The sequence below is a fragment of the Cyprinodon tularosa genome, unplaced genomic scaffold, assembly GCF_016077235.1.
Source record: "Cyprinodon tularosa strain WSP-4 unplaced genomic scaffold, ASM1607723v1 ctg628, whole genome shotgun sequence".
In the NCBI taxonomy this organism is placed as follows: domain Eukaryota; kingdom Metazoa; phylum Chordata; class Actinopteri; order Cyprinodontiformes; family Cyprinodontidae; genus Cyprinodon; species Cyprinodon tularosa.
The window spans coordinates 380155-396760 of record NW_024039372.1 but is presented as its reverse complement, the minus strand read 5'-3'; the positions used below and the strand labels follow the sequence as shown (position 1 = coordinate 396760).

Genomic DNA, 16606 nt, shown 5'->3' with positions numbered 1-16606 from the left:
GAATCTGATTAATAAATTGTTCTGGCAAGGCGTTAAGTAATCTTGTAAATTCATCTTTTGGAGGAAGGAACTGATATTTTGTACAGAATTGTTCGTAATTTAATATGTAACCATTAGTGTCCATTAAGTGTATAATAGACCAAATATTCTTCTCCATCCAATCTTTGTAGAATAATGACTTATTGCGATGTAGAATAAATCTATTATTCCATATGATAGAGGAGTGTGGCGAGTAGTTATGAACATATATCATTTTCCATTTTTTCTACAATGTTAACTGTGCTTTATTGGGGATTTCCCTTCCTGTTTAGTTGGGCTGTCCCAATTGGCTGATTATTGGTGGGTCTATTTAAGGGGCACACTCCCAATGGCTTAGGGGTCTGCTTGGAGAGACTGGTTGGAGAAACTGCTCTTGAAGGTCTGCTTAGAGAGACTATATATAAAGTCAGCTTGCTGTGAGGCTGTCAGTGTTTTGTATTGCCTGCAATGGCCGGTTTTGTTTTCTTTATTTGAAAGTATTTTGTTTGTTTTGTTTTTTTTTGTCTTCACCGTTGCACCAGTAAATAAACCGCTACACGCTTTTGAACTGGAATTTTGTTGTCCGCTGGTTCTTACCACCTTTTTGCAAGTCATCTGCTTACTCCTCCTCTGACGTGAGACGGGAGCTGGCGAGCCGTTTTCTCACAAATACCAAATTCAGTCTAATTGGATGGGAATCTACGTTGCATTTGACGCACCACTACAAGATGAATCGACAGATTCGGCGGTATTAATTCGCGGCAAATCATTGCAGCTTGGTGGCGGTGGCGTTAGCATAGTAGTATCGACGACGAGATGATTGAAAATGAACACAACGGAGATCTAGTCCTATTGGCAGACATCCATTTAAAATGTAGGCAACGGCATGAAAAAAGTGGTTTCTACTTTTACTTTTATACTTTAAGTAAATTTACAAGCCTGTACTTTGTTACTTTTACTTGAGTAAAGAAGTTTAATCAGTACTTCCACTTTTACCAGAGTATTTTTTAACACAAGTATCTGTACTTTTACTCAAGTACGGAAAGTGAGTACTTTTGCCATCTCTGAGTAAGAGTAATCATTTTGATTATTCGTTACTAAAAAAGGTAGCGGCGTTAGTAACGCCGTTACTTTCAACGCCGTTACTCCCATCACTGGTTGCAAGTAACCGGTTCGATCTCCACAACCTTCGCTCTGGGTTCCTGAGCAAACCCCTAAACCCCACACTGCTCCCCGGGTGCCGCACAATCGCAGCCCACCGCTCCCCAAATGCAGAGAGTGAATTTCCCCATTGTGGGGTAATAAAGGGATTTACATGATTGTATTTATATTTTCTTCAGGCTAATATGTATTCATGAAAACCAGCTACTAGCATTACAATCAGCAAATGTCAAATAAATGCAATAGAATGTTCATTAATCCTTTGCTCCAGATATTATTTTGAACTCTGGTAAACTTGGCTCTCCCTTGTTTTCAAAATTTGATGAGTATTTATACCACCCACTCAGCTAGAAGGCCTGGGGAAGGAGCTAATGTCAAGTTTAAAAATGCATTAATCAGTACAAAAAATATATTTCTTAACAGTATGTGTGGACTAGATTCTCAGAATAAATTATTAAATGCCTAAAACACCTAAAACATCAACATATGCAGCGTTACACACTTAAAACATAATGAAAAACAAATGGCTATGTTTAATTTTTCTTTTTAAAACTCATAGCAGAGTTCATCACTGAAGCACCTCTATAGGGTTACCCTTACCCTGCTTCTGAATGGCAATAATCTGGTAGTGGTTTTTATTTTATTACACTTGCTGCAAATTAATTTTATTGACAGTACAGACTAAAGTAGAGGTCATAACTTTACATACCCTGGCAGATGGTAAGGACATTTGTTGTCAAAGTAAGATGTGCTTAGATTGGTAGATTACATATCCCAAATTTTTTTAGATCACAAAACTGTGATGTGGCAGCTTTTTCCCAGCTAGTCTAATGAATAAACCGGCTATAAATTCAGTGTTGGGCAAGCTACTTGTCCAGTGTAGTGAGCTAAGCTATCAGTTACTCAACAATAAATGAAGCTTCACTACACCAAAGCTACCACCTAAAGAATTATAGCAAGCTAAGTTACACTAATGTGTTAAAAGTAGCTTAGCTACATCAGAAGCTACTTAACGTTGTACCAAGCTAATGTCAATTCAAAATGAGTTAAAATATTTATTAAAGATCAGCCAATGACATATCACAGTGTAAAAATTGCTTTATGATCAGCATAATAAAAAAAAACTAAAGTAATTACTTGTAGACAAAAAAATAAACAATCTGCTGTTATTAGAACCAAATTAAAGGTACGGTGTAGTGTTCTACACATCGACACATGGCTATGATCTCTAGGGAAAACAAAACCCTACAAAAGGCATCTTATTTCTTTAGGGTCTCCCTTAGAGAAAACTTCTTCAGACCTCAATTAAACAGTCGATTCAAGGAACAAATGAAACTGTTTACAAAAAAGGTGAAAAAATTAAGAAGCTAATTAAGATATATATATATACATTTATGTCTCACTATATAATTTAATTTCTACCTACATATTTATTCATTGTATTTTGGGGGGTAATTAATTGAATGCTTATTTATTTATTGAGCATGTATTTATTTTTATACATGGGAGAGCTGTTCCTCCATACCTAAAAAAATCTTATCTGTGCAAATAAGCCTTAAAACATCTGAACACGTACTTTTTATCAGAGGATTCAACAAGTTTCAAAATCTCTGGCTGCTCTTCTCGCTCTGCTCCTGTCTCCTCCTCCATCCTGTGTGTGTGGCTCTGCGGGTGTCCTTCTTTGAGTTCCACTGCCGTGCACATGCGCATGTTTTGTAGACACAGACAGGAGAGGCAGAATAGAGGCTCATGCGTGAATGTCCAACAAATAACTCCGATTGTTGTTTCAAAAATAGAAAACCTGGTTTCATTTCTTAGTTATGCCCTGGATTTTGTAGCGTTTGTGGATGCTACGTTGCTACTGGAAAGTTACTTGATAAATAAAGCAGCGACGCTACGGTCAAGCTACTGGAAAATGTAATTAAACGAATAGCTTCGCTACATGTAGCGGCGCTACTGCCCATCACTGTCACTGCATGAAAAGTGAGATTTTTGTCCCCGTAAACCCCCGTAAACTCCCGCAGATCTGCCTGATTTTCATCAGTTTCCGACAATTTGCAACCCGTGCTTGTCCGCGTTTGTCGTGCCACAAATTGTCGGAAACGGACTCTGACGTATGTGGAGAGCGATCAGCTGTACTAATGGCCCTAATTAGCATATGAATGCAGCAAACCCGCGCGGCTGGCCAGGTCTGGCTTGAATAACCTACTCAGTATTGGCTGAAACCGCTATTCTCAAACAAATGAAATCGCTCGTGATTGGCAGCAAAACCACACGTGGCCACGCCAGGCTTTAATTTTCTTACTGAGTATTGGATGGAACCACTTCTTTTTAAACAAGTAAAGTCGCTCGTGATTGGTTGGCATATATATATATTTACATATAAATTTACATATATATATTTATTCATATATATATATATATATATTTATTCATTCATATATTTATTCATTCATATGCTGTGTATTAATGTTATCCTACACTACTACACAATTATTATGCTACCATCAAGGACATGAATGAATTTATACAGGAAATGAACATTTGCCAAGAAGCTGTTTATGCAAAGAAAGAGCTTTATTGAAACACACACAACTATATACAACGCGTATCCAAACACATGCGTTTCTAAAAATTAAAAGTCCGTGAACGGTCCGTTTGCTTCCTCGGGGTTGGAGCTAACTGGCAGCATTCCCTCCGAGGCAGGTCCGATGTGCAGACGCCTACTGTGCGCGGCCTTGTACTTCGGCATCGCTTCTAACCGGGACTGCAGCTTAACACAGAGTTCAGTGAGATCCGGCCTACGAAATGGCGGCGACCGTACAATCCATCCAGAGACACCGCCGAGGAAGGCGGACTTCCAGAGTTCCACTTCCTCATCTGCTAGCACACTCTGCCTCGCTTTCAGCAGCTGAAAAAAAAAACAATGAATCAGCGCACTGCGCATGGACACAACACATCTATTAATGCACCTGAAAAATGGTCACCAAATAAAGTCTTACCCTCTTTCTTCTGGCCCGACTCCGAGCAGATAGCCTCCGCACGCAGCGTGTTGGCTGGCTGCGTATATCTGAAGCTCCTGCGTACCGTCTGAAAATACGTCTTACAGGCAGCTGGAAAACAATTAAATGAGAGTGGTATAAATAAAAAATCAAATGCAAGTCACAGTAACAAGGAAGGAGAAAACATTAAAACAAGTCACTTACACACAATGTCGTCTTTATCAACATCGTGCAAATCTGGACTTGCTGATATGACTCCGAGCAAATAGGAGGTCTGTGAAAACAAAATGTAAAAGCTATGATCGGTATCCATCCGTATCCATTTCCTTTTACCGCAGAATGAAAGCATATACTTTAAATCTTACCCTTGCTCCGGTTCATAGCGCCTGCAATTAGTCTCCGAGTTGTTAAGACGGCGTACTGCTTCCTGTAAATCACAAAAAATACACTTTAATAAAGCTTGTTCTTGCAAGGCTACTATTAGCCGCTATTAGCCGTAGCTTAGGCTAGGCTGCTTTTAGCTTAGCAGGCAGTAATCGAACATATATTTACCGCTAGCATCTCTTCTTTGAGTTCGTCTTGTTCGATGCAGAGTCGCCATCGCGTCCAAGAGGAGTTTTACCCCGAAATCCCCCATTCTCCGCTCCAGACCGCCTGCACAAAGCAAAGCATCCATCCTCCACTGTGGATCCAGCCGCGCCGCTCTGAGTTTCTTGGAGATCGTACAGAGCATGCGCGAGATGAACCAGGGTGTCCGCGGATCAATAAAAATAATTAAAAAATCATTCTTTTTTTTTAAATCAAGGCCTTAATTGGCACTAAAATTATTTAAATATGTTTATCGAATAATTTATAATTCTTTAATAAAAAATGCTTATAAAAACAATTTCGTCAGATATACTATATCGCTCCAGGCGGAGAAAAAGCTAGAGGATATATATATACGTATATATGTTTGTGTGTGTGTTTACATACATACAGGAGTCATGGAACTCTGCTTGCAGCTCCTTCATATTTCATGTACACTAATAACTTGTGTACATGGTTCTTGTTGATGGCATTAAAATCATTTCAAATAGCATTAAATTAGAGTCACTCATTCCTGTATGAACCCTGTGAGCGCTTAATTTAATATGACATATTAAAAAAATCCCACCATCATCCAGCATATGTTCAGTTTCTGCCCAAATACATATTTATATTTTTGTAGATTTTTGTGACGGGGATAAGGATAATTCAAAACTGCTTTTTTTGAATGAACTTGTTCTCTTCTCCCAAACATCTCTTTTCATTCCTGTAATAAGAAGTTTCTTTTGAATGGATTTGATTAAAGTTTAAGTCCCTCGGTATAAAATAAATATTTTGATGGAGATGAGAAATCTGCTTCCTCGTTGGTGAATAACCAATAGTTTGGATCCAATCATTTAAATAAACGGTGTTAGTTTTTTTTTTTGTATATATAAGAATTGTGCTATAATTTCTAGTCACCGATCTGTTGCTGCTATATTTTAATTTGACGAACCGGAATTTGTCGATGTTCTTTTTCCTGTTCGGTGCGATTGCAATTGCGGATCTTGACCTGGCCGGACCTTATGACCACAGTGTACCAATCTTCTCATGGCTACTTCCAACAGTATAATGCGCCATGTTATAAAGTGAATAATCTCAGACTCATTTCTTGAAACTTTTCCACTTAAGTAATTGTGAATTGAGCATATTGACAGACAACATTTTATTTTTTATCTTAAATGCAATTTTTTTTTTTTTATTACTGCTCTAAATGTATTGCTCTGTCAGCTAAAGATCTGTTTTGGTCTCTATACTTTAATTAAATAAATCAATTCAAGCTAAAATGTAAGAGGCTATACTGAGCCTGATCTCTTTGTATTCTTACCTTTTAGAAAAATGTCACTTGGAGTAAAACCCCCCCTGCAACCCTGATTTGCATTTGTATAGCTCACAGCATGTTCATTTACATGTTAAAGCCTCCCCTAGAATTCCATGGGGGGGAGGCATGGGGGGAACACTGCCTAAGAGAGTACACGTCAATTTCTGACAATTTACGGGAGTTTTCGGCGAAGCCTGCAAATTGTCGTAAACTGCCGCTAACCTGAAGTTCCACGACAATCTACAGTGCTGCATATTGACGAAAATCCCACTTTTCATGCAGTGTGTCTAGATAATCTCCTCCTGTGTTATAAGCACCTTCCATGTTTTCTGACTCTGCTACATGTTTTTGGTTACCCCTGCCATCGTTTGACTCCAATATCGTCATTGGGATTGAAATGCGATATATTGCACATCTCTACTCCCAAGCTCCTCTTGGGTGTCGCTGTATCCGGATATACCCTTCTAGGCTTCAACAATTTGCAATTTTTGCTGGTTTGTGTCATGTCTCTGTTTGAGAATCTCCTCCATACTCTGCCCTCAGCTCTCCAATTTCCTGCCTTTGATAGATTTAGTCTCCGACACAAACTACATCACCAATGAGGCTGCTGGTGAGCTAAATTTGAAGAGTGAGGATGTGAAGCTTATAGTCCATGGAGTCGGTGGGATGCAAGTGACAGTGGAGACCAAGCACTACATCCTGAAGATCCAGGTCGCAACCCGAGGGAACCCTCAGATCCCACCAGTGTGTTACCGGCTGGACAGCATAGCAGACGTCAATCGCCGTGTGTCGCCCAAGACTGCAAAAATTATTCCCCGACGTTCCTACTGATGACCTGGTCCGTCCCACCAAAATCAAGCACAAAGAAGGCCAACTCGTCCCTCAGAAGGTGTGCTCCGTCGGTGACCTTGTCCTGTGGGATTGTCTCCTTGGAAAAACAGTTGTTGGCTTTCAACCAGATTTCCTGGAAGATGTCAAAGTCACGGCCCATAGCTCTCCCTGAGAGCTTCTGTCCTTCTGCACTCCTGCTTACCCAACCTCCTCAACATGCGACCCAGCTCTACAGAACTATGGTAATTTGTCAGGCATTTAATTCAGATCTACTGGATGCATTGAAAGGTTGAAGGATGGTAGTTCCAGAACAATGGAGTTTACATACACTTGTTCAGCAGAATGTAGAGTCCTACCAAATCCAGTGTTTCCCAATCATAGATCGCATGTATTTTCAATTTATAATAGATATTAGATTAACATATTTACTACATGACAAATCCATTCCATTTGTATATATTTTACATGTGAACTTTCTCTAAAATCATTTTAACACAGTGACTGATACTAGGCAAAAACTGAGCCTTTTTCACTCATGGTGTTCACACTAAAAACACTAATGCTGCTCTTATACCAAAGGCTGATGCGCTTGGAGGGCATTTTTGATTAGCCTCATGAGACCATCCTGATGCTTTCATGGTTTCACTCGCAGATCAGTCTGGAGACTCTCCGTTAAAGAAAATTTGGAGCCGTTCACCAAACGAACGTCCAATCACCGTTGGCTTTGAGGCGGGTTGAGGTGTGACACAACGAGAAGCGTGACAGTGACATGGCGGCTTCAGCCGATGAAACTAGCGTTAGCGTGGCTATCGAGCAAGTTTTATCGGAATTACAGAGTATTTCTTCAGTGAAAGAAGAGCAAAACACTGCTCTGGAGGCTTTTCTCAGAAGAAAAGATGTTTTTGCTCTTCTCCCGACTGGCTTGTGGTTGTGTTTTCGTCGTCGCTCTCTTAGTACGTCATATGCTTCGTTGATCTGATTGGTTTATTTGGCCCGTCTATCACCAACATCAATCAGCCAATCAGCTAACCAGTATTTTCGCCCCTTCCCAAAATTACTTCAAAGGAAGGTTTCCAGATGGATATGCGGAGCAAATCCATCTGGCAGAGTCAGGTCAATTTTTGATGCCATGCAAAGTGTGTTTAGATACATATGACGCCTTTTCCTAGCCTCTATGTAAAACAGAAAATAACATTGAGAGACTGCCTTTATTTATTATGATTAATGGAAAAAAAAGGTAACTTTAAGATGATTTTAAGAGAAAGAGTGCACCTCGGAACGTCTTCTATGCCGTCAGTTCATCAGGATTATAATCCTGGTTTTACATTTTATAGCTGTAAAGGTAGACTGGCCAGGCTCTCAGGGATTTTTCTCGCTCCCGTTTGTAGCAGCTGGAGTTCAATATAAGTGTTTTTGATGGTAAAATCTGAAAGTACCAGAATATAGATTTAAGCATATTTTGCTGACAGGTTTTGATATATTATGTAGTTTTTTTTTTTACACTATTTCCACACGTTTCTTTCTACATAAAAAAATACAAACATCTTTAAATATATACTTGTTTATCAACGCATTTATCAGAGCTTGGAAGCGGTGATAAACATACTGCGTCAGATGCTTAAATTGCTAAAAGACCTTTTGAAGCCCCTTTATGACTTAGACTTTGACAGACTTTTTTGTCATTTTGTACACACAGAGTGTAAACCAAACAAAATTTCGTTCAGTACAGCTCTCAAGCCATTTTCTGAAAGTTCAACAATGATAAAATGTAAACATGGTGATCAAATGTAAACATAAGACTGAGATATGATTTACAGTTTTTCCAACATTCAGCACTTTTTTTCTCCCCGTTTTTTTTTTTTTCAACATTCAGCAATCTAATGGCGGTGGGGAAGAAGCTGTTACAGAATCTGCTGCAGAATCCAGGAATTTGGTGCTGCTGACCACCTCTACAGCTGAGCTGTTGATGAGCAGTGGAGCGTGAGAGCTGTTCCTGGCCGCTGCCGCGAGGCGCAGATCAGTCTGGAGAATCTCCGTTGAAGAAAATTTAGAGCCATTCACCAAACGAACGTCCAATCAGCGTTTGCTTTGAGGCGGGTTGAGGTGTGATGCAACGAGAAGCGCGACAGTTCAGTCTAAAGAACATGGCGGCTTCAGCCGATGAAACTAGCGTTAGCGTGGCTATCAAGCAAGTTTTATCGGAATTACAGAGTATTTATTCCCTGAAAGAAGAGCAAAACACTGCTCTGGAGGTTTTTCTCAGAGGAAAATATGTTTTTGCTCTTCTCCCGACTGGTTTCGGCAAGAGCAGCCTGGCTGTTAGTACGTCATATGCTTCGTTGATCTGATTGGTTTATTTGGCTCGTCTATCACCAACATAGGCCAATCAGCTAACCAGTATTTTCGCCCCTTCCCAAAATTACTTCAACGGAAGGTTTCCAGATGGATATGCAGAGCAAATCCATCTGGCGGAGTCAGGTTAGCGAGACGCCACCTTGATCCACATATTATGCTCGGTCACCATACCATACCAACTTTATTTATGAAGCACTTTATGCACCGGACAGGACCAAAGTGCTGTACACAATCATAAAATACAATAAAATTATAAAATAGAAAAAAAACCGAGTGTAAAATACTTATTAGTATACAAACAGAATAAAACAAAGTAAAAACTCTCAAATTGTGCCAAAAGCCAAGGAAAAAAGATGAGTCTTAAGAAGGGACATAAAAATAGCAAGTGAAGACGCCATAGATTTTGCACATTATCCAGCTACAACAACACTCAAAGGAGTCTGATTTGATGCTGCATTGCTGTGGTGCATTTGTGGATCAGAAATACAACACTTTCTTTTTTTTTCAGCTGGCCAGTTATCTGTCATTCTTAATGCTCTTTCAGTTTTATCATATATATCCTGAACAACTGGGACATTTTACTTATAAAGAAACCTCTTTTTGTGGAAGAAATAAGATCACATACGATGATCCTAACTTTCCTAGATACCAGATGGGAGATGATAACTAGATGTGTAGCTGAACCCAATAAAGAATGCTTAATTCATGAAGCAAACAGGTATGTTTTCCCATGCCCTTCAAATTGAACGTTGCATGCTCACAGCAATAATTACACTTAAAAGAAAAATAAAAGCTAATAAGTTTTCCGGACACCTGGGGAGACGATAGTCTTCCTGCGATATTATTTCTCCCATTAGGGAGCTTTATCTACATAACCCGACTGCTCTAGCTTTCAGGCGACCAGCAGGAGCTCCTATAACCTGATTGACTGACTGATCAATTATAGTCCTGCATGTTTGAAATGACTAATATGAGGAAAGTGAGTGACAGGCTGCGGTTAAAAATACATGCTCTGTGGGAACACTAATGGAGGCTGAGGCAAGATTCGGCAGGTTTTCCCTGCGGAGCTCACAGCCACACATTCTGCCTGCGCTTCCTTTGAACGTTGCAGCTTTATTTGGAGTCTGGGCTTCAGTTTGTAGACTGACAAAAGAAAGTTGCAAGAGGCAAACACAGAAATGGGTCTGATATTCATGAGGTGGTATTCATGAGCGTCTCCCATCCTCTCCGCTAACCACCGTTTGAAGTTAAATCCTTATCTTTTGGCTCGGTGGGAACCATCTGTTTTTCATCATTTCTTCTCCTCCCTCTTCTGTTTCGGATCTTGAACGATCCCCTCCTCCAAAAAAACCTCGGCTCGGTGAGGAGACGATGCTCGTCCCTCACTGAGCGATTTGTTTACTCCTGTGCGATGTTAGGCGTGTTGTAGTCTCCTGTGGGAACCTCTCCTGGGAGTCAAACTACACTCAGATATTTGCTCTGGCAGCTGGAAGGAGCCGACGCTGTAATGCTTCTTCTTTTGACGTGTTTCTCTTTCTCTGTTTTCTTCCTTCATGTTTCCTCAGATTACACGGATCGGCCTGATTGTTCACAGAACCAAGGCTCAGGATTTCCAGGTCTTAGCGGGCTCAGCGGGGTTTCTGATGGCTGCCTATTGTGTTGGTAAGAACCCTCAAAGCGGAGCTGTTGTTCCTCAACAGGGAACCCTCAGCAGCAGTTCCTTTCAACCAGAAGTCAGATGAAAAACCACATCTAATTGTTTTAATATCTTCATGTTTGGTCTTTAGATTTTCCTTTGTAGAAACACATTTATCTGTTTATTCTCAGATCATCAGCACAGGAAATGTCAGAATAACTCTTAGTTGTGGATAGGTAGCTTCAGATATTCCAAATTTTACACAAAAACACAAAAAATACTGAAAAATCTGTTTAAAAAACACCCTTTAAAATCCTTTACTCTATGCCTTACAGTACCTTTGAAATGAACTAAATATTGACAGTTATTGTAGGAACGTCTAGTTGATTATAAAAAGATTTTTATTTTCCTGAGGCAATAATATGATGAGAAACTGAGGCTTATTTTAATTGTCCACTGGTTGGATGGAGACACATAAGGGAAGTAAAAAGTCTCCAAATTTCATCTTGGGGTCAGCAGGTATGTCATGACATTTAGTAGATAGTATTTGCTATCAAATAATGCTCCCCCTAATTAAAGGAATAGTACACCCAAAACATGATTAGCCTTCATTTTCTACTCAACCCCATGCTGAACAACACTCTGGAGTACTTTTTTGATATCTCAAATGCATCTGGAGATCTGGGAGGCTTCTTGCCGTCTGCTGACATTCAAATAATGGAGGTCTATGGCGCCCGAGGCAGAAAGGTCCATAAAAGTCCACAAAAAACGTGTCAGTATTCCTCCATACTGCTCGTCCAATGTATTCCAAGTGTCCTGAGTGGGTAGCGTCCATAATTTACTCGAAACGAAGTCATTTAGAATGTTTTTAGAGCATAAACAGTAGTGTATAGGATTTCCTAAAAGCGCGCGCCTGCGCGTTAATATTGACACGTTTTTTGTGGACTTTTATGGACCTTTCTGCCTCGGGCGCCATAGACCTCCATTATTTGAATGTCAGCAGACAGCAAGAAGCCTCCCAGATCTCCAGATGCATTTGAGATATCAAAAAAGTACTCCAGAGTGTTGTTCAGCATGGGGGTGAGTAGAAAATGAAGGCTAACCATGTTTTGTGTGTACTATTCCTTTAAGAACTCAACAAAGACTTAAATTAGGGATTAAAGGGCTAATCTCTCAGCAGGACCTTGAAAAATGAATTCCTGCTTCATTCGTCTTTAGTAGAACTGATCCGTGCAGCGATGTCTTCATAGGTCTGCCTAAAAATGGATCAGACAGCTGCAGCTGATCCAGAATTCTGCTGCCTGAGTCCTCACTAGAACTAAGAAAATGGAGAACATCAGCCCAGTTCTAAAGTCCTTCCTTTGGCTTCCCACAACTCAGATAATATACTTTAAATTCTTCTGTTCGTAGATAAATCACTGAAATGCTTTGCTCCAAAATACACAACAGACTTGAATCAGAATCAGAAATACTTTAATAATCCCAGAGGGAAATTATTTTTGTTACACGCTCCAGTTACAGTTTTATACAATATATACACACATCCAACTATACAATATAATAAAGAAAAAAAGAGTAAGAATAAAAAGAGATAAAATATATACACATATAGCTCTTCTGTCTATATATCTGTATTTTTATCTATGCGTATGTAAAAACTAAATCCAAATAAAGTGAAAATCCAAGTAAAATGATACACTATATTGCCAAATGTATTTGCTCACCCATCCAAATTATTGGAATCAGGTGTTCCAATCACTTCCATGGCCACAGGTGTATAAATTCAAGCACCTAGGCATGCAGACTGTTTTTACAAACATTTGTGAAAGAATGGGTCGCTCTCAGGAGCTCAGTGAATTCCAGCGTGGAACTGTGATAGGATGCCACCTGTGCAACAAATCCAGTCGTGAAATTTCCTCGCTCCTAAATATTCCACAGTCAACTGTCAGCTGTATTATAAGAAAATGGAAGTGTTTGGGAACGACAGCAACTCAGCCACGAAGTGGTAGGCCACGTAAACTGACGGAGCGGGGTCAGCGGATGCTGACGCGCATAGTGCGAAGAGGTCGCCAACTTTCTGCAGAGTCAATCACTACAGACCTCCAAACTTCATGTGGCCTTCAGATTAGCTCAAGAACAGTGCGCAGAGAGCTTCATGGAATGGGTTTCCATGGTCGAGCAGCTGCATCCAAGCCATACATCACCAAGTGCAATGCAAAGCGTCGGATGCGGTGGTGTAAAGCACGCCGCCACTGGACTCTAGAGCAGTGGAGACGCGTTCTCTGGAGTGACGAATCGCGCTTCTCCATCTGGCAATCTGATGGACGGGTCTGGGTTTGGCGGTTGCCAGGAGAACGGTACTTGTCTGACTGCATTGTGCCAAGTGTAAAGTTTGGTGGAGGGGGGATTATGGTGTGAGGTTGTTTTTCAGGAGCTGGGCTTGGCCCCTTAGTTCCAGTGAAAGGAACTCTGAATGCTTCAGCATACCAAGACATTTTGGACAATTCCATGCTCCCAACTTTGTGGGAACAGTTTGGAGCTGGCCCCTTCCTCTTCCAACATGACTGTGCACCAGTGCACAAAGCAAGGTCCATAAAGACATGGATGACAGAGTCTGGTGTGGATGAACTTGACTGGCCTGCACAGAGTCCTGACCTCAACCCGATAGAACACCTTTGGGATGAATTAGAGCGGAGACTGAGAGCCAGGCCTTCTCGTCCAACATCAGTGTGCGACCTCACAAATGCGCTTCTGGAAGAATGGTCAAAAATTCCCATAAACACACTCCTAAACCTTGTGGACAGCCTTCCCAGAAGAGTTGAAGCTGTTCTAGCTCCAAAGGGTGGACCGACGTCATATTGAACCCTATGGATTAGGAACGGGATGTCACTTAAGCTCATATGTGAGTCAAGGCAGGTGAGCAAATACTTTTGGCAATATAGTGTACGTGGCGTGCAAAAAATAGTGCATAAAAGTCAATTGGGGGTGGGGGTGAATCACCCGAGGAAGGCGTTATAGAGGTTGTTGTCAGTGGATCAACAGCCAGACCTCTCAGCTCTACTGGATCTAATGTATTTGGGAAACCCACCGAACATGGATGATCAGTTTTCAATCCTTATGTAAAATAAATTAATAATGTAAATCCCTTTATTGGTCCACAGTAGGGAAATTTATTCTTTGCATTTTGACCCATCCCCTTGAGGAACAGTAGGCTGCCATTGTGCGGCGCCCGGGAAGCAATCAGGGGTTAAGATACCGTGCTCAGGGACCCAGAGTGGAGGCTGTGGGGATCGAACCGGGTACTTGCAACCTTCTCAAAGCATAATTGCACTGCTTTATCCCACTAGGCCAACACTGCCCTACTAATCTAGAACAAACTCTCAGAAAACTAAAAGTACTGAAAGCCTGAGTTGCTTGAATGGGAGATTAAGAGTGTAATTGTTAATAGCTGCCCCTGACTGTGCTAGCTAAACATTTTTTATCAATCGTTTCATTTTTTTTTTATCTTACCATCTTATTCTAATTGTTTTTATTCTTTTATAATCTTCGTTAACTTTATGCTACTATAATATACTTTTTTTTTTCCTCATTTAAAGTGCTTTTAATTGTCGTGCCACTGAAATGTGCCTTATGAAACTTTTTTCTTTTCCTTGGCTCAGAGCTCAGAGCAGCAAGTCCCAAGGACCCGCAGTGTCACTCCGCTACACTTCTCTCTCTCCTTTCTTCTTCCACTGCACACTGACAGGTATGCAGTGGAAGAAGAAACTGCTCCAGGCAACCCTTCAAGATTTTGTTTCTTTTTTTTTTTGTAAAGCTAGAGGGCAAACATGTCCAACAATGTCATGGCAGTGTGAAAAATAAAGGAATTTGTCTTAAGAAATATAGTAATATAGCGCCAAACTATAAAAAAAACTGCGTGGCTTGAAATAAGGCCACGGTCTGCTTAAGTTTGGAAGGCCTTAAGATCCATCCACTATGGTTTGTTTTGTCTGAAAGAAAGGCTGACATTTTTACTTTATTTAAAAAAAAATGTTTATATATGTATATATATATATATATATATATATGTGTATATATATATATTTGTCTTTTTCTGGTTGAGTTTCACAAACTGCATTCTTTTCAAATTTGAGTTTTACACATTGCATTCTCTTCACTTGAGACATCATGTCTTTTCTCCCAACCTGTTTACATTTGATCACTGCTGCACTTTATGGAATGGAAATGTTTCTGATATACACTCAGTGTAAACAAAAGAACAGTAAAAGTTGTCTAAGTCAAATTCACTTCGAGGCCGAATCACATGCTAATGCTTGACACACATATTGACAAATAAAAACATTGCTAACACCCAGCAGACCAATAGAGATGCGTCCTTACTATTACTTTTAAACTATTAATTCAATTCAATTCAGTTTATTTATATAGCGCCAAATTCACAACACATGTCATCTCAAGGCACTTTACAGTTCAACCAGATCATACAGTCAGATTGATTCAAAGTTTTCTATCTAAGGAAAACCAGTTGATTGCATTGACTCATTGACTCAAATACAATCCCTCACACTAAGCATGCTTGTAGCGAAAGTGGAGAGGAAAAACTCCCTTTTAACAGGAAGAAACCTCCAGCAGAACCAGGCTCAGTGTGAGCGGCCATCTGCTGACGCTGACTGGGGTTCAAGGAGACAGAAGCAGAGACACAAAAAGCAGCTGTAAAAGGCGGCCCGGTCCAGGAAACTGTTATATTGTTTAACAGAGACCTGGATGAATTTCTGATTTCCTATGCATAAATGAGCTAATGAGCGGATCGGGAAACAGCGGTGGGGGAAAAAGCACATCATAAATCCAGCTATTTTGTTCCAGATACTGCCTCCCAGTACAGATGCTGGATCTTACAGATTTAAGCTGCCCTGCTGACGCAGCACCTCCTGTAAACATCCTTAGTAACAACAATTTGAGCCCCAGTGATGTGCTGGTTGGTTTCAGCTCAGTCCTGGTGAGCCTATCTTACCAGGATGGAGAAGTGAGATGCTCGTGGTTCCCGTGAATGTGAGTAGGTGACGGAATGCCAGGTTTTCTAAAGGCGACCCACCGCCTCCCTGTAGGCAGACTCATGTTATTCATGATGAAGCCAATCACTGCCGTTTCCTCAGTGAAACCTAGTCATGATGTTTGAACCATGTACGCATTTCCAATGTTGGTGTTAGAGATCAGAAAAGCTGGCTTTTTCTTTTTTAAATAACTTGTCCAGCTTTACTCCCTTTTCAGCCTTATTGTGCTGTTTTCCTCTGAGTTAAAGTATATGAATACAAATCAGGAGATAATGAGGGCTAATCACGAATTTACAAGTAAAAATAGGGGATTTACAGGTACGAATAACATATATTAAAAAATGTGTGAGTATAAAGTACAAATCACAAATTTACAAGTATGAATTACAAATTTTGTTTATTTAAATTACTGCCACCAACTGGAAAGGAGTGTAAGAGCTTCATTACTTGTTCATTAATATTTGTGCTTAACACTATTTTACTTTCCCTATATTTCTGAGAAATATGGCAATTAAGGCATGGCCAAGGAGAAGTTTATACAAACCTTTTACATTTAGTAAAACTTATATTTGAAACAATGTTCCAATAGTGTCGGGTTCATAAATGTAGGTTTGCAAAAGAAGAACTGAAATACACAATATTGGATACAATTTCTGCAGACAGG

At 40.2% G+C, this 16606-nt stretch overlaps 1 protein-coding gene across 1 annotated transcript in view; it reads left to right on the top strand.

The window, feature by feature from the left end:
• hoga1 (4-hydroxy-2-oxoglutarate aldolase 1) overlaps window positions 1–16606 on the top strand; it is a gene marked incomplete at its 5' end in the record, with an annotated part of 37721 nt that overhangs the window by 13281 nt on the left and 7834 nt on the right. Inside the window, one exon of the mRNA XM_038308006.1 lies at window positions 10821–10917. Coding sequence (XP_038163934.1) covers window positions 10821–10917 — 97 coding nt within the window. The remainder of the gene's footprint in view (window positions 1–10820; window positions 10918–16606) is intronic.